Genomic DNA, 23,829 nt, shown 5'->3' on the forward strand with positions numbered 1-23,829 from the left:
CCCCCCCCCGAACTCCTGACCCATCTAACCGCCCCCTGACTGCCACGACCCCTCTCCACACTCCCGCCCCCTGACAGGCCCTCCCCCCCCCCAGAACCCCGACCCATCCAACATCCCTTGCTTCCTGTCCCCTGACTGCCCCCCGGGACCCACTGCCCCTTCTCCAACCCCCAACCCCGTTACCGTGCCGCTCAGACTAGTGTGTCTGGCTCCACGTTGCTGCGCTCCCCCACGGAGCGCACAGCCCTGCCCCCCACCAGAGCGCTGCCAGCACGGTGTGCTGAGGCTGCAGGGGAGGGGGGAGCAGGGATAGGGCTCTGGCTGCTGGAGGCCCCGATGCGAGCAGCTCAATCCTGCCCGGCCACTCTGTCAGCCGTGTCACGCTCTGCATTGAGAGGGAAATCTTGGACCTTTTTAGATTTTTACAAAGTCCTCCCAGCCGGCTGTTTAAAACCCAAAAATCCAGACATGTCCGGGATAATCCGGACGTATGGTAACCCTAGGTTGAGAGAGTCTGGAGAAATTTGCCTACAGTAGAGAAGGCAAGAACAAAAAACTCTCTGGGATCTTTAGGGGCTGGCCACACCCTCCCTGACAATGACTTAACATGTCCGTTCTACCTCCTGAGTTGTGAGAAGGTTGAAGACATACTGCAAAAGAATTTGTGAATCTTTTTAAACTTAACTTTTAGACTCTGATGGGCATTGAATTTCAAGTGTTAAATCAAAATAAACGAGTAAAGTTAATTCATATTTCCAAATAGATTCAGAATTTCAATTAAAGGACTATGGATTTCTTCTCTCTCTAGAATCTTAGGTCCAATCCTATGAGGTCCTGAAGATCCTCTAAACCCAATGTGTTCCCTGGAAATTGCAGGCACTCAATTCCTCCCACAAGGCACTCAACACCTTGCAGAACTGCATACCTAGGCAGTATCTTGTGTTACATTTACTTAACTTTGTTTGCAGTGTTGTTATAGCGGTGTTTCTCCCAGGATATTAGCGAGACAAGGTGGGTAAGTTAAGATCTTTTATTGGACCAACTTCAGTTGGTGGCAGAGACAAGTTCTCAAGCTACAAAGAGCTCTTCTAGGGAATTTTCACAATGACTAAGCAATTCAGGTGCCTGCTCAGGCACTTTTGAAAATCTCTCTAGGTGCCTGTCTGCACCTTTCGGCACCTAAATACCTGAAAATCTGGCCTAAAGTTCTTATTTTCTCACATCACCAACCAACGGCAGGTGAAGTAACATACAAGAAAGAAGACACCAGTCAAAATGGGCACAAAGAATCAGCATCCTCCAAATCAAACACTTACTGAATTATGTTAAGCCAATACAAGATATACACTTGGTTCTTCTGCCCTTTAAAATATTTCTGTAGGTAATACAGTATTTAAGAACAAACTATATAGAGTCATCAAAAATAGGCATAAAACAGAGCAATTTCTGCAGTTGCACTTTTTTCCCCTTTCATTCAACTGTATAGCCTTCCTTTTCTTCCTCTGTTTGGAAAACACCTTGTATTACAAACTAATTAATAATAAATAGTAACAGAACAGTCATTGATATCTGCTTAATGGAATGGACAATAGAAACAAGTCATGGATACTGCTAGTTGCATCCAAGCCTAGCACAATAGCTATTAGAGCCAGCCAGAAAATTTTCTGATAGAACATTTTTCCATCAGAAAACGCCAATTTTAAATCTTCAAATCTTTAAAATGGGTTGATTTTGCCAAAAAATTCAATGGGAACCTGCCTGATTTCCTTCTCCCACCAAACCATCTCTCTGGAACCTGGGGCTTCCAAGGCTCCTCAACAGGTCACCTGGCAGGGAGCTTGGGATCTGAGGATCCCTGTTCCTCAGCATCCTGTCTCATGGGGAGCTTGAGAACTGCAGCTCTCAGGCAAGCTGTCCTGGAGCTGGGGCTCCCAATGGTGTCCAGAGCATCCAGGCTCCCTGATTCTTCCAGTGCTGCCAGAAGTTTCAGGGTTTCTAAGCTCTCAGCTCCTCAGCAGGCTGTTGGGCTCCCAGAGATCCCTAGACCCCGCACTTGCTGGCTCTCTGGGGAGCTGAGCAGCCTCCTGCTCCCTGGCTGGCCTCGTCACAGGCTGGCGGTCTGCCTGGCATGCTACTGTAGACCTGGCTTTTAGGGAGCATATTTTATTTTGGAAAACCAACACTTTTCTATTATGGAAATATTTTGGTGTTTCTTAAAACTAAATATTGTGGAATTTCAATTCAGTGAAAATACTGAGATTTCAGCATTTTTCATTCCTATTCAGGATAATTTTCTTCTAAAAATATCGATTTATTTTTCAGAATTGAAATTCTGTTTCCCTGCCAGATCTTATAGCTATGTCAGTCTAAACAATTAAAAAAATGTACTGATTTTCCATATTTCAAAGCACTAAAGCAGTTTCATGTCATTTAAAATTACTTCAGTATTTCAATGTGCAGTGTACCCACTGTCAGTTTACACAAAACTAATATTGAAATACATACCAGGCTTTTATCTATACTGGAACTTGTTCTGTTGTCATTTGAATTTTCTGCGGAGGCAGATAAATACCTATAACAAAATATTTAATTAAAAATGTTTAAAAAGCAAGGTTCTGAGAAAGAGAAAACAGAGTAAGCTAGTTTAAAAGGATCTCCAAAGATTCCAATCTCTGTGAGATCCAGCTAGCCAAGGCGGCTATCAGGACAGATTGTTAGTGCTTGCGTTTATTATAAGATGTAAACACATTTAATAAAAAAAACATACTGTTCATTGTATAATTTGTCTTACATTAAGTAGAAATCTGCAGTTTTTACCATTCTTCTTCTAGGAAAAAAGTACTTCCTTTTTTAATAACTTAAAAGTTTTGCTTTCCATGGTTCAACACTCTCTTGGGCCCTGATCTTGCACACATTTACTCATGTGCTTAATTTTTCTCACAGGAGTAGTACCATAGAAGTCAACTCTGCAGAGGTTATGGGCATGGAACCCCCAGTGAAGTCAACAGGAGTTCCATAGATGGAGGGACTTGCAGCACAGGGCTCTTTAACCGTATTCCTGTTTTATGTAATGGTATCTATTCGGCGTACCACGTAGATACATATGTTTATTTGCCATGACTGCGTATGCGTATTTGTCATGGATTATGAAAGTCAGATAAATAAATGCAAATAATTTGCTGATTATCTTAAAAGCTTGGGATAAGATTCTGCTCCCAAATCCTACATTTTTATGCTTGAGTAAAGGAGACAGAATGGCATAAAGGGGTTCCACAAGCCCTGGATCCATTTTAGGAAGAAGCAGCTTAACATGCGAAAGACAGCCACAGACTCTCTTCGGAGGACTCCTTCCCACATCCTGATGTAAGGAGAGTGTCTGGGACAGGACTAGGGGTGGGATGGATGTGCTGGAAGCAAGGCTGCAGCACAGAGTACTGAGGAGATTTTAGGGAACATTATTACTCATAGGCAGAAAATAACAGGCTCCCATAAGTCAGACAGCTCCCATAAACTAAGCTGCCTAACTTACACCTGGTGCCACTTTGGCCCCTCGAGGTAGTCCAGAATCAGGAGGGTGCAAAGGTGGCTTAAAGTAACCTTAGCCCTTCCTTCCACTGGACTTTGAGGTCTGTGAAACAACCCAAAATCTCATCCTTGAAGATTAAAAATATATTTATTGCCCTACTTTTTCCATTTGACAAATAATGATTTTTCCTGCAACTTCAAAGGTACAGGAGTTAATGTGGCTTTTTGGGTACATTGGATTCCAGTGTGATAACTACAGCCAAAGCCATGATGGGAAAGGGAGTACAGAGAAAGTAGCAGCCAAGCAGTGGTGTCTATAAGTGCTATATACCTGTAAAAGGCAGAATGATTCCAGAAACTTTGGGGAAGCATGTTCAGAAGTCACACTTATTACATACTTAAGAGGTATAGTATGTGCTTTCCCCAATGCCAACATCTGGAGTATTATCAAGTACGTAAGATATAGGGCTGTGACCCTGCCTAATCACACTCCCCTTGGGATGGTCAGTGCTAGCCATCTCAACCTCCCTGCACTTAGAGTGCTGCATGCAACACTGAGGCTGCATCCTTCATAGGTGTGATGACAGGCTCTCAAGCACCTTCTCCCCCTTATAAAAATGTGTGCAGAGATGGCCAAAATTTGTCCTTTTGTTTGTAATACTGTATTAGAAAACAAATGTAAGACGTTCTTATTTTATAACAATATCATTGGTGCTTCTATCAACAATGCAAAACAATGCACAGGGTATATATGGTTTGTGTTCCCTTGGATGACTGGATGGCAATACTTCAATAGCAAAGCAGTGCTTCTTGTGTGTGTGGTTTTTATTCCACAGGAAGGGAGTGGTTGAATTAAAAACAGAACATTTAGAACCTGAAGGAATAGCTACAAGTTTATTTTTAGAAAGGGAGCATAAAGTAGATTGTAGGGTACTATCCCTTAAAACTTACTGGATCAGACCAATGGTCCATTTAGTAGTGTATCCTACCGAAACAATAGCCAGAAACAGATGAGTCAAAGGAAGGTGTAAAATACCTATAATGAAATAACTTATTTGTGGCAGTGGGAGGTGCCCCCCATCAGTCAGTCAATGGTTGGCTTATGCTCCGAAGCAAGTGGGTTTATACACCTGATACATTTTTATTCTATCTAGTATATCTAGGGATAGCATTATAATAAGAAATTATTAGATTTTTCTGAATCCTATTTTTCTGACTTCTACACTAAGGATCTGATCCAAAGCCCACTACAGACAATGAAAAGATTCCCACGGACTTCAAAGGGCACTTGATCAAGCCAAAGCTCTTGGCCTCTATAACATCTTGTAGCACTGAGTTATACAGGTTAATTGTGCGTTACGTAAAGTATTTCCTTTCTTCAGTTTTGAATTTGTTGCTTTTTAATTTCAGTTAATATTGTTTAGCGCTCAGCTTTTCTGAAATGTTAAACGAGAATGTCTGAAAACCACATTAAGGAGATTCTGCAACTCAGGAATCCTGGGTTCTATTTCAGGTTCTCAACAAGTATGTGCTCTAGTGTTTATAGATTATTCTGATCCCGTCCACCCTGTATTCCTCCACTTTGGCTTCCATCTTCTGTTCCCTTCGGTTGCTACCCACTCTGCCCCATCTCCTCCCCATCTCGACTCCGATCCCTATTCCCATCTTCTACCACCCCCAGCACCTGTCTCAGTATTATCTTATCAACCCCAGCCTACTCCTGCCCCCACTTTACTCCTCACCCCTTTAAATTCAAGTCAGACAGTTTCCTCCAGAATGCTTGGGCACCAGCAGAGGGGCAGTGGTAGGACAGGAGAGACAGCCTCCCTATTTTTAATTTTTGTGCCTCACACTACAGTGGTCCCTGTCTGCCAGGAAGAACAACTGCAGGGAAAGTTGTTCTCAGCTCCTGCAGCCCCAGGAGTAAGCATGCTCAGTCACTGTGCAGATGACACATGAATAGCTTGGTCGGTACATACCCACGAGCGCTTTGTGGGGATAGAGCATGCTCAGCACAGATGGAATCTTTAGAGAATTTAGCTGCCAGCCTCTAACAAACCACTAGCGAGTATGTCCAAATCGTTATTTTCAGAGGCTTATAACTTATCCAAAATTTGGGCCGATTTGCACAGGGATGGCTAAAAGCACATATCTGACACATAGGCGAGTCACCTGCCAAATTTCAAGTCCCGGCTCCAAAGCACAGAAGCACTATAGCTTCTCCGTAATATACTTTAACAAGGGCAAAACAATTTATTTTTCCCTACCGTCATTCTCAAACAGCTAACCTGATTTTTTTTACTGAACCTGTCAAAAAAAAGCCTGCCTGAGGCAGACACCCAGCATGGAAAATATCAGTCTCAACAGCTAAGTTCAGCAAAGTTATAAGTAAGGTTACAATTTAATCATGGGTATTTTTAGTAAAAGTCATGGATAGGTCATGTGCAACAAACAAATATCATAGCCCGTGATCTGTTCATTACTTATGCCATAATACCCCTGATTTAATCTGGGGGGGGAAGGCTCTTGGGGAAGGGAGCCCTGGGACGCCAGCAGCTGCTCCAGCTACCACCAGAGGGGGAAGCCCCGGTGCCAGCCACCCCAGAACTGCTGCCAAGGGCTGCCAGAGCAGTAGCCGATGCAGCTGGCACCGGGGCCAGGGCTGCTCCAGCAGCGGTTGGTGTGGCTGTCCCCAGGGCTGCCTGAGCAGCTTGTCCCAGAGACAGCTGCTTGAGTGGCTCTGGGGTCAGTCACACTGGCCGCTACAGAAGTCACAGAGATCACAGGAAGTCACGGAATCCGTGACTTCCACGACCTCCATGACAGACATGGAGCCCTAGTTATAAGCAACTGAAAACAGGGACTTATAACAGAAGGTGTTGGGCAACATTTAACCATTGTTGCTACCAACACAATCTATGCTAATGAATAGTATTGACCATACAAATAGCAATACATGCTGTTTGAACTGATGTTATTTAAAACCTCATGGGCAGTAGTGCAAATTATAAAAATCATGTCAATTTCATGCTGCTGCTTGGAAGAACTTTAAAAGAAAAAAAGAGACTAAGAGGCAGAATGGAGTAGTGGAGCCACTATCTTCACAACAGCCAAGTGAGATCGAGAAACTTCCTTATCCTTTCTAGAAGCCATGAGGAGACACTAAATTTATCAGATATCTATTAGCTAGAAACTGATCTAAAAGAAAGTCCCCAAGCAAAGTCAAGGAACATCATCCTGGGGATAAAGTGAGTTTCGGCTGCATTTGGCTTTTCATTGCCCTGGGATCACTGGTTTTGCCCTCATCCTTCTGGCTTTGCACAGACACACTCAAACTACTCTTTAACCCTTTGTATGCGATTCCATTTAGTAGGTGCCTCGTACACTTTCTAAGCCGAATTAATGTAATGTCATTATACATATGGTTAATTCGGAATCAGTAACACTGACCCGACTACAAAATTCCTGTAACATTTTAAAACTCTAACGTCTAGCGGTGGAACTATTTTCATGTAGATGCCACAAATGATGACACTAGAATTTTTCACTTTTAAACAGCCTATTAGGTAAATATACAGTGAGAGTGTGAGTGTCTGTGAGAGAGAGAGAGCGCACGCGCATGTGTACACACACAAAAATATGTAAATAAGAATCAAAAATACAAAACTTGGTGATAGTACATAACATTAGTTTGTTTCCTCCATACTTACCGATGGTTGCTGTAGTATGTAAATCCTACAAAAGGTAGCTGGTTGCCAACAAATGCTTTTGGTATAGGGAATGTTTCTTCCTCTCCCTTGTCTTCTTCCAAATCATCGAAGTTACTAGTGTCAATATCACTACTTAAATCAGGAACAACTGGTGCTACAGCTAGAATAAAATAAAATTATCATTCCACTCAAATGACAACCAGCCAAATGACAAATAAATGTAAATGTTATGATCAATATTAGAATTGTCCCTTCTGTTACAGTCAATTTTTGTGTTATTTTAAATAGTCATGACTTGACATTTAGGGATTTGTATGCGTCAGTAGCTGGACAGATGTGACAGCGATCATCTGAACAAATTTAGGTCCCGATCCTATAGTATATGGGGCAATGCAGATTCAGTAGGACACTGTGCAGGTACAGCAGTTCACTTTTATGCTATGTAATACATAGATCTACGTTGAGGCCATGATCCTGTCAAGTTAACCATGGACATCATGAAAAGTCAATAGAGGAGTTCAGAAACAAAAACTGAAGTGAAGACCAGTGTGTGTTCTGGCTCTTTTGTGCCACTCTGGCAGTGAAAGAGGCAGAAAGAAGCCAGATTTGTCCAGCTGAGAATTCTGTTGGTGTTGAGTTCTCAGTTGGAGCAGAGCAAGCATACTTGGTTCCTGCACTACCCATCCTTCGCTACTCAGCCATGGCTCAGAGGGCATACAGAGACAGAAGGGGGCTTGATCAGAGCACATCCTGCCCAATCCCCAACTGACAAAGTCTGGAGACTACAAGCAAGGAAAGTTTAGAGCATTCCCCACTGTCTGACTGGATCTAAATTCTGGGGCAGCAGATAATCTGGCCCTCAATTCTCCAAGAGGTTAAGGTACAAACAAAAGCCCCATATTTTCAATAACTCTGAAGAACTTTTGTGCTGGCTTTCATCAGGCAATTTTTGAAATTCAAATCTATTCATTTATCACATGCACTTACACTGTTCTTGTTCTTTCAAGAAAAAGTTTATTTTGGGTTCAAATCAGAGTTATAGGGTTTTTTTAATTATTTTTAAAACTATTTGTACAACAAGGAGATATAGTTACTCTCATACCTTATAATCACACATCCTTTGGTCTTGCCACAAGCCCCTCAGTGGGCAACTATTTGCACCAGCAGCAAAGAAAAGAATGGTTACTTATCCTTCAGTAACTCTGATTCTTCAAGAAGTTGTAAGTCATTGCAGATCCCACTGTAGGTGCGCATACGTGTGCAATTGGATTCTTCTGAATAGCAAAGTGGGGGAGGGGGTGTCTGTACTTATATCCCCATATGAGGGCATAAAGAGTGGGCCAGCCAACACCCTCCCTGAGTTCCCCCACAATTCAAACCCTGTGATAACTGAAGGCTCCAAAAAGCAGAAATGGGAAGGGAGCTCCCGCAGGTCATTGGATCCACACTGCCAACAACATCTCAAAGAATCACAATTACTGGAGAGTAAATAACCTTGCTTTCTTTTTTGAGTACGTGTCAGCGTGGATTCTAGGTAAGCAACTGGCAAGCAGTATCCCCCTGGGAAGGTGGTAATGAGGAGTTCCAGCTAAATCACTTGAATAATGATTTTACTAAAAAAAGAAGAACAGGAGTACTTGTGGCACCTTAGAGACTAACAAATTTATTATGCTCTAATAAATTTGTTAGTCTCTAAGGTGCCACAAGTACTCCTGTTCTTCTTTTTGCGGATACAGACTAACACGGCTGTTACTCTGAAACCAATGATTTTACTACTGCTCTACCACTTAAGTCCAAGCAAAAAATGTCTAACAGAAGTCAGTGGGTTACTCTACATCATTGCTTTGCAGATTTCTGATATTGGTAATTTTCTGATGCAGGCAATGATGCAGCCTGACCTTTGGTGGAGTGAGTCATCTACGATGGAAGAGGTACACCAGCCAACTGGCAACATGATGAGATTCTTCGTGTATCCATTTTGAAAGTCATCTTGATGAGATGGCCTGACTTTTAGAGTGCCTGGCTATAATGCGAAATAGACTGGGTCACAGACTGAACAGTTTGGTCCTGTCAACATAATAAAGCGAAATCCTGGACACAACTAGTACAGTAGAACCTCAGAGTTACGAACACCAGAGTTACAAACTGACCCATCAACCATACATCTCAAATGGAACTGGAAGTACACAATCAGGCAGCAGCAGAGAGAAAGGGAAATAAATAAACAAACAAAAAAGACAAATACTGTGTTAAACCTAAACTACTAAAATAAAAAGGAAAGCAGTATTTTTCTTGTGCATAGTCAAGTTTCAAAGCTATATTAAGTCAATGTTCAGTTGTAAACTTTTGAAAAAAAAAACACAATATTTTGTTCAAAGTTACGAACATTTTAGCGTTACGAATAACCTCCATTCCCGAGGTGTTTGTAACTCTGATGTTCTACTGTATGGGCAGTTGCTTTTCTCCCAGTGCCTAGTATGGTTTCAGGAAGAAGAAAAGTAGATTAATTGATTGGTTTAGATGAAAATCTGAGTCCACCTTGGGAATGAATTTCAGATGAGGTCTTGTATCATCTTGTCTCTGTGGGGTGTTGTATAGTGAAGCTCAGCATAAGTGCCAGAAGCTCTCACACTCTTCTGGCCAAAATAATAGCCACGAGGAAGATTAACTTAAGCGTATGTTGTTGTCAGGAGCATTCTGAGAGGTTCCATTAGGATGGGGAAAATGTGGTTGAGCTCCCAGGCAGAAATAAGTTCTTCAGCCGGTTGGTAAGTATTTATTAGCCCATGGAGGAACTCTGATACGGTCAGATGAGAAAAGAGAGAACTGTATCAGTGAATGAAAAGTAAAATTGTTGCAAAGTGGATCTTAACAGAACTGAATGAAAGGCCAGCCTCCTTCAGAACAACAGATAGTCAAGGATCTTCAGTATCAAGACCTGAACTGAATCCAGACCACGTTGATGTGCCCATATTGAAAATGTCTTCCATTTAGAAGAGTAAGTCTTTCTGGTTGACATTTACCTGTTTTGTATCAGGATTTTCTGGACCTGCACAGAGCAGCCCTTGTCTGGGGGTATTCAACTAGCCAATAACCCACACAATCAGGTGCAGTGACTTTGGGTCTGGATAGAGTAGCTGTCACAACCAGGTCGTGGGCAGCCAGACCTAATGGTCAGAGACAGAGTCCACAGTCATGAGATAGCTGTCAAAAGTGAGGATACGGAGATCAAAAGCCAGAGACAAATTTGAGATCAGAACCATGAGTCAGGAACCAAAGTCAAGCCAGCTCAGGATACTAGGAGGTTAGAGGCTGGAGAAAAAATTGGAGATCAGGAACCACAAGTCAGATGCCAGGAGTCAAGCCGGGTCAGGATGCCAAAAAAAAAAAAAAAAAAAAAAAAATCAAGCCAAGGGAGCAGGAAGCACAAGGCAAACAGTCTGGGACAGGGTGGAGCTCAGTTGTTTAAACAGCTTCCTGTTCCTACTGTTGGCTTAAGTACAGCCAGCAGTTCTTGGACTCCGCCAATAGGACCTCGGGGCAGAGCCTCAAATTGGGGCTGGGTTTCGTGGATCCTAGGTAAGCAGTTGTCAGTAGGCTACCAGGTGGAGGTTTGGAGCGTGACCATTCCTAGGAATCCTGCAGACCCAAGTTTGAGACAGTGGGTCATGACAGTAGCTGTCCATAGTGTTGGAAGTTCAGGTGCAGGCAGTCCAGAAATATATGTGCTACCCTGATGAGCTTCAGAACGTTGATGTGGAGCTCCATGTTTTCTGGAGACTAGGACCTTTGCATTTGTAAGTGACCTAGGTTGGCTCCCAAACCTGTCCCTGAGGCATCCATGATTAAAGTCCTTGTCAGAGAGATGGCAGAAGAACAGTACCCTTCCACACGTTTGAGGATTCCTTCCACCACCCCAGTTCAGCAACCATGTGAGGTGGAACCATGACCTTCTTGCTCATCTGGTGCTCCCCAGGGAAACAGACCACTATGAGGCAAAGTCAGAGCAGTCACAGGTGAAATCTGGCAAGTGGCATCATATATGTGCACACCGACATATGACCTAGCAGTCCCAGACACATGTGGTCAGGTTTCATTCTTTCTTGAGCCCTAGCGATTGCACTGACAGGAAAGTACACTATCTTCAAGAAGGTACACCTTCATCAATCTGGAGTCAAAGGCTCCTATGAACTCGATCATCTACAGTGGCAAGATAAATGATTTTTTGTAGTTCACCAGGATGCTCAATTGAGATAAAAGGGAGATGGCAGCAAGCCTGGAATTATGCCATCTCCTGCTGGGATGTTCCCTTGATCAGCCAACTGTCCAGGTAAGGGAAAGAGTGCATGCCCCTTCTTCTGAGACATGTCGCTATTACTGATAGGCACTTTGTGAAGACTTTCAGATTGTGGAGAGCCAAATAGTAGTACCTTGTGCTGGTTATGTCTGGGATCCCAATGTGAACCGTAACTACTACATGTGGACCAGATGGAGGCTACATGGAAATATACATCTTGCAAGTCAAGAGTTGCACACCGTTCTTGAGCATGAATTGATGGAATCAAAAAATGTTACCATCCTGAATCTGAGGCAGCCTTTGTATTTGTTCATTCTCCTCAGGTCTACGACAGAACAAAAAACCCCTGTCTTCAGGATAAGAACATATCAGGAGTAGAAGCTTCTTCCCCTGTACTCTTGCAGTATGTCTCCTACAGCTCCTACACACAACCCTTTAACAGGCTCTCATGAGAAGAGTCCCTGAAGAGGAACAGGGAAAGGGGGTGGATAGGAGGCATGCATTGGAAATGTATAGGCTAGCCTTAGGCAATGTCTAATGTCCATTTATCAGCTGTGATGGCCGCCCTGGCATGGTGGAAAGGGGCAAGGCAGTTCCCAAAGTTGGGGACAAGTCCCAGATTGGCTCCAGTGTGACTCACGATGCTCCTGGGCTTGCTTCTTTGTTGGTAATTTGGTTGTCAACTGCAGGAACAGGGTGGGGCCTTCTGCCTTTGTTGTGGCTGGTATTTGTATGGCTTTCTATATGAAGCCAGTTCATAGATCCCCAGGAATCACATCACGGCCCTTGAGGAAATAGAGTGCTTCATCTGTTCTCGGGATGATGAGCAAACTTCCCTTGTAGGGCACATTCTCCATAGTAGCCTGTACCTCATGTAATATGCCTGAAGCCATAAGGACTGCTTCATGGAGAGACATACAGGGTATGTGGATGGATGGATGGCCTAACATGTAAGTAAATCAGGCTTACCCTCAAAGAGTTCTTCAACCATCCAAGGAAGACCGATTCTTGTTGGAGACTTAATACTCAGAAGAACTGAAAAAACATTCTGCAAGGGACAGGTGGACAACAGGATAGTGCACTGGGAAAGTCAAGTAGACAGGAAAGGATCCATTAGTAATGGTTCATATCAGCATTAATTACACTACATTGCCAGGATATCTTGCAGACAGTAGATGACTTCAGGGAACTCAGAAGCATGCTGAAGAAGAATCCCCAAGCGATATTCTCCAAGACTGCTCGTAGGAAAGGAACTAAGGAAGACCGAAGATCGTGGAAGTGAATCACTGATTAGGTAAGTGGTATAGGGTTGAGGGCTTTGGTTTTGTGTAACATTAGCCCACCTTCTGTGGCAGAGATTCCCGGCCGCGGCCCCACTGCCAGCCCAAGCCCACCTCCAGCTGTGGCCCCAGCCTCGGCTCCCTTACCCCTGTCCGCGTTGTCGTCGTCTCCCCGAGCCGCGGCCCCACTCCTGGCCTCGGCAGGGAGGTGCGGATTGGTGGGGGGGCCGCAACCCTCAAAAGTTTAGGGGTATAAAGAGGGAAGATACAAGCACTTGGTTAGCACAAAATCAAGATGTTGAAAACAGATTTAATCAAGAGCCCAAAGGACATGAAGAGAAGAAATTCTTGAATTGCCTACATACTAACACTAGGCGCCTGGTAGCAAACAAGAGGAATTGTTTATGAGCATACATTTGATCTAGTTGGTATTACTTAAATCTGGTGTGATGATTCACATGACTGGATGTTAAAAATCAAAGGTTCTAATCTATTTAGGAAGTATAGAGTGGGCAAAGGGGGGTGCGGGGTGTCTCTCTACATCAAAAATGACATTACTTGTTTCCAAGTCACTAACAACTTAGAAGAAAATGATCTCGAATGCTTATGGATCAATGTCCTAACAGATAAAGCATAAGATGAGCTATTAGTTTGTATCTGCTACAGACCACCAAATCACACTAGGGAACAGTATATGACCACTTCCTTGAGCACCTGTCTATAATGTGGAAGGGAAAAAAAAAAACCTGGGTGATCATGTGGGTCCTTCAATTTGAGTGACATGTGCCAATACTAAAACATTTTTGGAATTTCTAAACATTATAGATGACAATTTCCTAACTCAGAAAGTGTTGCACCCAACTTGGGGAAAACTGTGTTAGACCTTGTTCTAACAGAAGAACTGATCACAGAAGTAAAAGTTAATGATAGTTTAGATACAAGCCAGAGATAGTAAGGCTTAAAACCGCTCCACCTTTTATGCCCTCACACCAGAGCATAAAGAGGCTCAGGTGCATGCACAGTGCCAATGGACATTGCTATTCAAAAGAATCCAATCTTGGGCACGAGATGCATGCACACCTACAATGGGATCCACACAGACATATACTCGAAGAACACCAACTACATCATTACCAGCCGTTACCCTCTCTGTAAAAATCTGCCTCCTTAGGCTTGATGAGTATGACCGGATACCATCCACTCTGAAAAAGTGTGACTGCACAGTTCTTACCTTATACAAAAAGCTTTATCCTTGTGAGTTCGGTTTATGAAAAAAATTTAAATAGTCTTTATTTTTAATAAAGATGAAGAGATTCAACCCTGAATCAAGCTATAAAAATAAATAAGCCACAGCGCTATCCTCCCAGGCATAAAACTGAATAAACAGGCTTTATACGGTGTTCTAAAAGTTAAACTGACGTGGTTTTATCAGACCAGTGGGAGAAAGAATGCCAGAGTTGAGTGACCCTATACTGAAAAAACTTTGCCTCCAGCTCCCAGACTTTCAAACTGAGACATGGTTAGCAAGAAGTTACCAGTTGATCTCCACTGTGTGATGACCCAGAGGAGAATTTTTCAGATAACTCAGACAAACATTGTTCTTAAAAAAAAATACAGTTCCTGAAGCACAGTGATAATATGCTTTCTATGACTCAAACCAATAAGCAAGCAGGCAGATACATTCTGTACCACAAACTTCTAAGACACTAATTCCATATCAAAACTTTCTATTGTCACTTATATCACACAAAAGCTTATATCATCATCATCATCAATTAAGGCATAATAAATACAGAAGACAATATTGCTAAGAAACTGATCTGGTCTCAGCATTTGCTAAAAGAAAAAAAATAGACTGAAGAAAATCCCGAACTGTGTGGGAAATCTAAACAGACTTGCCTCTTAGCAAAGTATAGAACAAAATGTTAATTACATTAATTCAATATTTAAAGAGAGAAAAGCCTTCCATTAGAACAGAGTGGTGACATCACTTTTGCTGATACACATTGTAAATAAGAGAATATTACTGCTTCAGTACAAAGAACTACTTACTGTCTCGAAGAGTTTCCCAAGCCCACTGATCATTTTTGAAGAAGAGGTGTCGCTTGATTTCTTCTACACCATTTCGTCCTAACCTCACTTCCCTATAAACAATGTTTAAAAAAAATAAAATACTGTGTAAGATTTTTTCCTTTCTGTTAACAAGATTGATTCAAATATCCTAGAGTTAGAGGTGAGAGTTTACATCTGCCAACTAAGGGTAGTATAAAAGCTCTAGTTTCTCTGAAGTTGTGACATAGAATGCCCTATACCAGTACAAGTAGGTTCATGAGGTTTCTTCCCTTCATCCCATAATGCAATCTGGTCTTAGGTCTTGTCTACCACAGGGAAGTTTTATCAGTTATACTGATATATTCATCTGCTCCCTCTCCCTCTCTCATTCAGCTATAACTGTGGCATTTTTGGTTTAAGCTAAACCAAAAATGCCACAGTTATAAGTGACATAAGCTAAGTGACATAAGCTAAACAAACAAATCAACTAACTAACCAACTCCACTCTTATTCTACAATTAGAGTACCTAAAAGGAGATGTTATACTGATATAATTATATTCATTTAAATTCACACCTTTGGTCATACAAAATAAACTTTTAAGTGTAGACAAGGCCTTGCGCTATCAAATTCACAGCTAAAGAAATGTCCCTCTAATTTAAGAAACTGGGTCCAATTATCCTCTGACTTCCACTGTTGTAAATCAGTAACTCCATAAAAGTCAGTTTCATTTGCTGTAGGAGAGAGGAAAATTAGGCCCATTATCTCTTGTCTAAGTTCTTTACGATATAAATAGTATAGTATTCACTGACAGCATTCACACACTTTCAGAAAGAGCAGAACCAATCAATCAATAATACTGCTCCATATGACTCAGTCAATTTTCCTATGTAGCATTTCCACATGCAGACCACTGCTACTTGGCTACAATGCAAAAGAAAATGAAAGCGACAGGTAAAAAAATAAAGCAATAAAAAGAGGGGAGAGGGAAAAGGAAAAGGCAAGACAAGGAAAAAACAGACTGAGAAAGATGAAATGGGAGGAAGAGAGAGAGACAATAATATTAGGGCAGAGGTAAAGGCCAGAATAAAAACTAATACACCTCTACACCGATTTAACGCGACCCGATATAACACGAATTCGGATATAACACAGTAAAGCAGTGCTCCGGGGGGAGCGGGGCTGCACACTCTGGTGGATCAAAGCAAGTTCAATATAACGTGGTTTCACCTATAATGCGATAAGATTTTTTGGCTCCCGAGAACAGCGTTATATCGGGGTAGAGGTATACTGGTAACTCCACATAAAATGTTCACTCTAAAATTGAAATTAATTATTACAATTAGATTTTTGGTAGTCCACCAGACTACCATAAAATAAAAAATGTTACCTTTATAATAATCTAAAAAGTACTGAAGAAGAGAAAACTGTATTTAAAAATTAGGATGCTCTCTTCTCTTGCCACATACTCACCTAGATATTTGCTTACACTGTTGGAGCCTGGATAACATTTAACCCCATGCTCTCAAAATCCCACGAGAAAAACTGAATTTGAAATGTCCAGAATTAACTTTTCCATATTATCTTTTTATGGAATTTAAGAGATTGAGTTCCCATCAACATTTTCAATTACCAGGTAGTTCCCAGGTAAGCATGTAATTCTGTTTTAAGGGTTATTAATTTATTCTAAAATCAAGCAACTTCCATTTAACAATGTAGCAAGTGCTACATCAAATTAGCAATTCAAAAGTTCCCATGATGAAAAACACTTCTCATGTGTAAAAACTGTGAATTAAATGTGAAGTTAAGATATGAATGCCAAATTGATATTTCAAGTCTATTCTTATTTGCAGGCCCTATTGATGAGAGTGGAATATCATTTGAGATGCTAGCAACTGAACCAACAAAGTTCTCTGGTTCCACTGCCCTTATTACCTGGGGAAACAGAATGAGAGACACAGAGGATCCTTACTTTTTAAGAGAATGTGAGTTGTGTTCTTGTAACTTAAAGGAAAAGTCTATCTGAGCTTGTAGTAAAGCATAAGATTAGATGAGACTAAATATGCAAGCTGTCTGTTTTAAAATCTTTTTTTCTGTAATGTTTTGTTCCAAGTAATAAATAAAAAAAGTTTGTTTTAAGGCTTTGGTCAATATGACTAGTCACTGGTTCCCAAACAGAGGAAATGCAGATGCCTGAAACCTCGTCAGACCTATAGGGTGATATGCAGCTAGAATACTCACAGTAGTTTACAGGTGTCCGGGTCAAATAAGGGGAGAAATTGTGAGATTCCAGCCCAAGAAAGGTAAAGAGGAGCGGGGGATGAGAGAAGGGAAGAAAAAAATGGAAATAAGTAAACCTGATGGAGGTGCACGCAAAGACAAGAAAAAGGACAGAAGGTACAGCTGACCCCACAACTGTGACAGTGTCTATATGGTAGCAGAAATATATTACATAAAAGGTCAAAACAATGGGTGTTTCTGTTACTGTTCAACTGTTTAGAATACCACTAGAAAATCATGCATACACAAAATGCTTTTTGTTTGTTCTGGTCACAAGAGGAGAAAATGTCATTAACAAAAACTTATTTAAAATTCTGAATAAAACTTTGGGCTATTTTACCTGTCAGTTAGGAAGGCACACATAAGGTTTTTTGCATCTTTAGAGATATCATTATCGTCAGGGAAGGTAAGAGAATTCTTATGGTTCATAATCTTACTATATGTTCCAACCAAGGAATCCGCATAAAAAGGTGTATCACCTGAAGAAACAGCAGTACAAAAATTAAATATCTTAATATAATATAAATATCAAAAGTACTGGAAGTTTTAATTGAGAACATTTATTTCTTTATTATACGCTGTGCCTTTGAAGACACTCAGTGCCAATACACAATTAAAAGTGCATACAGTCTTCTTTTTAAAACTTTAATAAAAATATCTACTAATAGTCCCCATATTTGAGTTATATAGCATACCACTTTCTTAAAAACTTGATGTATGACATACAACATGCAAGTTTCTATTTTTTGTGCACATTCATTTTAAATCTTAATAGGTATAAAATAAGTATTTCTAGGCTTTATGGCAAAACAAATGCCTAAGGAAGCCTAAAACGTTTGATTATAGCATCTTTCTAAAACATCTAAGGTTTTCAGATAATGCGTCAAAAGGAAACACAATGAAGATGCCATTATCAGTCTTTCGTATTACTCAAATTACAAGAAACAAATTTGTCACAAGATGTCTTGATATATGTTGGTATGCAGCTGAACTTCATTGAATGGCTTGACTTTTTAATGTTTCTAATTCAACTTTGACATTCCTGCTGTTATCTGGATTATTGTTGAACACAAGCCAGAGTTCGCCTTGCTTCCATTTTTACAAAACGGAAACCAAGAAAAATACAACATTTTGAATAGCTCGTGGAGAAAATTGTGGGGAGGGAGACCTAAAAGGGAAGGTAGACAAGTAGGGGGAAATCTTGGCTGGAGAAAAAAAAAAAACAGTTACTAACCTTTCGTAACTGTTGTTCTTTGAGATGTGTTGCTCATGTCCATTCCATGCTAGGTGCGTGCATCCCCACATGCACAGTTGCCAGAGATTTTTTCCCCTTAGTAGTATCCATGGGACCAGCCCTAGGGCCCCCTATAGCCCTGCAAACATACCGGGGCTCTGCAATCTCTCAGTTCCTTCTTGCTGGTAACTCCGATAGAGGGATAAGAGGGCAGGTCATGGAATGAACATGAGAAACACATCTTGAAGAACAACAGTTATGAAAGGTTAACAACCATTTTTTCTTCTTCTGAGTGCTTCCTCATGTCCATTCCACACTAGGTTACTCACAAGCAATATCCCCGGGCTCAGAGTTCATGGACATGCTGATTGCAACATTGCTCTCCCAAAACTGGCATCGTCACGGGCCTGTTGGGTGAAGATGTAGTGGTATGTGAAGGTATGAACAGACAACCATGTTGCAGCTCTGCAGATGTCCTGGATTGGTATCTGCGTGAGGAATACTACTGACAAAGCCTGGGCTCTCATGAAATGAGTGATCACGATGATCAGAGGCGGAACTTTCACCTGCTCATAGCAAGCTCGGATGCAGGCAGTTATCCAGGATGAGATTCTCTGGGATGACACTGGTAGTCCTTTCATCCTTTTCACTGCTGCTACACAAAGTTCTGTAGACTTGCGAAAGGGCTTAGTCCTCTCAATATAGAAGACCAGACCCACCTAACATCTAAAATGTATACAGCAGATGTTTCTCATCAGGTCTGTAGGGCTTTGGAAAGAAGACTGACAGAAAAATGTTCTGGTTGTTATGGAATTGTGACATCACCTTTGGAAGGAAAGCCAGGTGGGGGTGCACCTGGACCTTGTCCTTGAAGAGCATCGTATAAGGGGATTCTGATGTCAGGGCTTTGATCTCTGAGACCTTTCTGGCTGAAGTGATCAACACTAGGAAGGCAACCTTCTCCCGACAGGAGCAGTAAGGAATAAGATGCCAACAGTTTGAAGGGGGGCCCTGTGAGCTTTAATAGGACCAGGTTTAAGTCTCATAGGAAAATCAGGTTGCGAGCCTGCGTGCAGAGCCTTCCAAGTCCTTGAGGAACCTAACCATCAGCTTGTGGGAGAAGACTGATCTTCCCTGTACTGAAGGTTGGAAGGCTGAGATGGCTGCGATGTGAACATTAACAGATGATAGAACCAGACCTTGATGTTTCAGGTGGAGCAGATACTCCAAGATGGACGACAGGGAAGACCAAGATGGAGAACAATTCCATTTGGAGGTCCAACAAGAGAAATGTTTCCACTGGACCTTCCACCAGGACTACCTACTTGGCTTTCTGCTACCTAGCAAGACTTGCGGAACCTGATTCGAGCAGTCCTGCTCCTCAGGGTTCAGCAACACAGCAGCCATGCCATCAGGTACAGGGAAGCAAGGTTTGGGTGAAACAATCAGCCGTGGTCTTCCAAAATCAAGTCCGGACAGGGTGGGAGTGCTAGTGGAGCTGCCACTGAGAGGTCCAGAAGGATGCTGAACCAATGCTGGTGGAGATATCATGATAACCTTTGCCTTGTCCCTCTTGATCTTTAGAGGACCTTGTGAATCCAGGGGATCGGTGGGAAGGTGTACAGCAGGCCATCTGCCCACAAGAGCAGGAAGGCATCAGAAAGGGAGCCCTTGCTGAGCCTGTGCACAGAACAGAACCAGTGGCATTTCCTGTTCTGTCTGGTGACAAACAGGTCCACCTGAAGAGTCCCCCACTTCTGGAAGATAACACTGGCGACCTCTGGGTGAAAAGACTACTCGTGGAGAGAAGAAAAGGACCTGCTAAGGTGATCTGCCAACGCATTTCAGTCTCCCGGGAGGTGCGATGCCTCGAGATGAATAGCGTGCTTCATGCAGAAGGCCCACAGTTGGAGGGCCTCCTGACACATATCTGAGGATCAAGATCCCCCTTGCTTGTTGATGTAAAACATTGAGGCCACGTTGTTTGTCAAGACCTGAACAACCTTGCCTGGAACATGTGTGGAAATAAGTGTCCTTTAAATCGAGGGTGACGTACCATTTTCCTGGATTCAGGGAGGGAATGATGGAGGCCAGGGAGACCATGCCAAACTTCAATTTCTTGAGGCAATGCAGGTCCAGGATGGGTCGTAGGCCCCCTTTGGCATCCGGGATTAGGAAAAATCAGGAGTAAAACCCCTTCCTGCTCAAGTCTCAAGGAAGTTCCTCTACAGCCCCTAGACACAAGAGGGCTTGTACCTCCTGGATGAGATGCTTCTCGTAAGAAGGGTCCCTGAAGAGGGACAGGGTTGGAGGGATGGGGTGGAGGGGTGGATGAAAACTGCAGTATGTAACCAACTGTTGCAGTACTGGGCACCCAACAGTCCAATGTTATGTAGGACCACACAGGGCGGAAGGCAGTCCAAAAACAAAATGGGGGGTGGATCCTGAATCAAGTCTGGTATGTCGTCCTCAGGCGTGCCTTCAAAAGGCCTGCCTGGTCCCATTGGGGTATCTACTTGAGCCTGACTGGAAAGCTGAGGTAGAAGGCAGGGACTGACTATGTTTATAAACCTTTCCTTTTATAAAGGTTTCCCACCTGGGTGGCCCTGAAAACTTGGGAGGCTGTTGAGGCCTGAAATGCTTCCTGGAGGCCTCAGGAGTAAAGCATGGCCCTTCAGTCTTTGAGGCCGCAAAGCTTGGAGTCTGTCTGTCTATTCGGAGAAAAAGGAGGTACCCTCAAAGAGGGAGGTACCCTAGGCAGACTGCTGCACCTCATGCAAGAGGCCCAATGACTGGAGCCATAAACAGCGCCTCATGATGACCACTGATGCAATCGTTGTGGCCGCTGAGTCAGCTGCATCCAGAGCTGCCTAGAGGGAGACCCTAGGCACCATCTTGTCTTCCTCCAGAATGACCATGAACTCCTGCCTTGACTCCAGCAGCACGGAGTCCCTAAACTTGACCACTGAGTCCCACAGGTTAAAATCGTACCTCCCCAACAATGCCTGCTGGTTAGAGATATGAAGCTAGAGGCTACCCGTGGAATAAACCTTTTGCCTGAACAGATCCAGCCTCTTAGCCTCTATTCTTTGAGGGTGGGGCTCTTGGGGTCCCATTCATTTGAGGCTGACATCACCAGTGACCCCAGGGGAGGGGGAATGTGAGTACACGTATTCAAACCCATTGGCCAGTACGTAGTACTTCGTCTCTGCCCTTTTTGGAGGTAGGGGGCAGAGACTAAGGGGTCTGCCATAGCGTCCTTACCGGCCCCAACACTACCTCATTGACTGGCAGGGCCATTCTGGAGGGATCCCCTGCAGCCAGGATATCGATCAGGCTGTGCGTGGACTCTTTTAGCTCCTCAGCTTCCAGCTCCAAGTTTGTGGCGTCCTGTTTCAGGAGCTCTTGATGGGCCCTGCAGTCATCTGGCAGAAACTGGTTACTAGGACCTGCGACCACCTCATCCGGAGATGACAAGGAAGAGGCTAGCACTATAGGAGGGGCTGGTCCTTCCTCCTCCACTTGCACCACCTCCATTTGGGCTACTTCAGTGACCTAGGTGCTGGGGTCCGGTGCCGGTCAGAATGAAACAGTGGCTCATCTCTTGGACACCACAAAGTGTGACCACAGGTTCCAATATTGCCAGTGCACTGGCCAATGGCTCAGGGGTCAAGCACCAGCTGCGGTGCCTTTACTGAAGTCCAGTGCATAAGTCGGGTACCGATACTTTTACGGCAGGGTGAAGGATTCCCCCTCAGATTCTGAAGAGGACTCTTCTCTTGGAGACCATGGCAGAGCCATACCCACTTCTGCCTCCAGGTGGTGCCAGGAAATTAGTGACTGGCGCCGGGTTGAGGACCACTGTGGCAAGACAATGGAGGGCTTTCTTCTGGGAGGTGCCGCTTTGGTTGCTGTCGCGATGGAACTACCCACCTCTTAAACCCTCTATCCCCGGTAGCCCTGGCTGGCAAGGGGCTTTGGGGGGTGGGCGGTATCAGGAGGGACATCAAATCCTTTGCAGCCTGGAAGTCCTCCAGAGTCGAGGGGGCTCGCAGGCACAAAGTGCCACAACCAATCCCAGGAGTCGGAGATGAGTCCCAGACTGGGCTCGGTGCCCTAGCCAGAGTCGCCAAAGCCGACCGTGGCTCTAGGGAAGACAAGTGGCCTGGCACAGGTCTCACTGCATCAGCTGCTCTCTGCTTGTCCCTCTTTGGCACAAGAGAGTGCCCTCTCTCAGTGCACTGTTTCTTATGCTTCTTCCTCAGCACCAGCAATGGAGAACGGCGCCAGGAAAAGCCAAGTGCCAGTGGAGTGCCAGGAAAAGCACTAGAGGCTGAAGTGCTTGGCAGCGATTCCGAGCGGCACGACTCCAAGGACAGTCTGAGGGCTGCCTCCATGAGCAAAGCCTTCAGACCAAATGTCCCTATCTTTGTGAATGCAGTCTGAAACCTCTGCAGATCTCCTTAATGTGAGCTTCCCCCAAGGCACTTTAGACAGCTCGAATGCAGATCACTCATTGGCATGGGCTCCCCGCAGGAGGTAAATGGCTTGAAGCCTGAGGACCGGGGCATGCCCAGTCCCTGGGCCAACATCCCTTGTTGACTGGGACTGCTATTTACACTACATACACTAATATTAGCTTATAACTAAAAACACTAACTACAAAAACTATATAGAATAGACTACAGAGTCCAAACCACTGGGAAAGCCTTGCAAGAGCAAGGTCATTCCAAGCAACTGTCACGGGTGATAAGAAGGAACTGGAAGGGTGCGGATCCAGCAGCGCCCCTTATCCTGGCACGTGTGTGTGGCTACAGGGGGGCATTAGTGCTGGTCCTACGGATACCACTAAGGGAAAAATAATCTCCGGCAACTGTGCACGTGGCACACGCACACCTACCATGGAACAGACATGAGCAAGTACTCAAAGAAGAATGGGAGCTTTATTTGAGAGCCATGCAGGTTCAGCTCCAGGAGGTCTCTTCTCCTCAGCAGCATCCCCACCCCCGCCGCCAGCAGTGCCCCTGGATACCTGCAATGCTGAACAAATTACACAATAGTCTCCCCTCGTGGGAGGAGGCTCAAATTTGCAGCCAGCCAGCTGTTCTGCTTCTGAAGAACCAGGCAACTCACCTTAGTTCTATATAGCTAGGCTTTTATCCACAGACCCAACTTCCCTGCAGAGAGATGAGGGAATTTTTCATGTGTCTCCTGCCTTGCAGTTTTGCAAGGGCTAGGCTGCAGTGTCTCAAGGCCAGGGAGTACAGTGGGAGCTCCTGCTCTACAGCAAATTCCTGCATGACAGCCTTTTGGTCTCAGGGCTCCCTGTGGCTGCAGGTTTTGCAGCCACTCTGAACCGGTCATGTATGCAACCATCTTTTGAAATAAGAGGTGCTCTAGTTGGACTGATATGGAACTTCACAAGTTTACCTTAGTAACTCAACCTATGAG

General features: G+C 43.6%; 1 protein-coding gene across 2 annotated transcripts in view; it reads right to left on the reverse strand.

The window, feature by feature from the left end:
* Positions 1–23,829, reverse strand: part of ROCK1 (Rho associated coiled-coil containing protein kinase 1) — a 182,948-nt gene that overhangs the window by 76,317 nt on the left and 82,802 nt on the right. For both annotated transcript variants that reach the window (XM_034762738.1, XM_034762739.1), the window contains exons 8-11: positions 17,485–17,623; positions 14,865–14,956; positions 7,236–7,395; positions 2,506–2,572 (exon numbers count right to left, since the gene is read on the reverse strand). In XM_034762738.1, the coding sequence (XP_034618629.1) occupies positions 2,506–2,572; positions 7,236–7,395; positions 14,865–14,956; positions 17,485–17,623 (458 nt within the window). The remainder of the gene's footprint in view (positions 1–2,505; positions 2,573–7,235; positions 7,396–14,864; positions 14,957–17,484; positions 17,624–23,829) is intronic.

This window comes from Trachemys scripta, chromosome 2 (assembly GCF_013100865.1).
Source record: "Trachemys scripta elegans isolate TJP31775 chromosome 2, CAS_Tse_1.0, whole genome shotgun sequence".
Taxonomy (NCBI): domain Eukaryota; kingdom Metazoa; phylum Chordata; order Testudines; family Emydidae; genus Trachemys; species Trachemys scripta.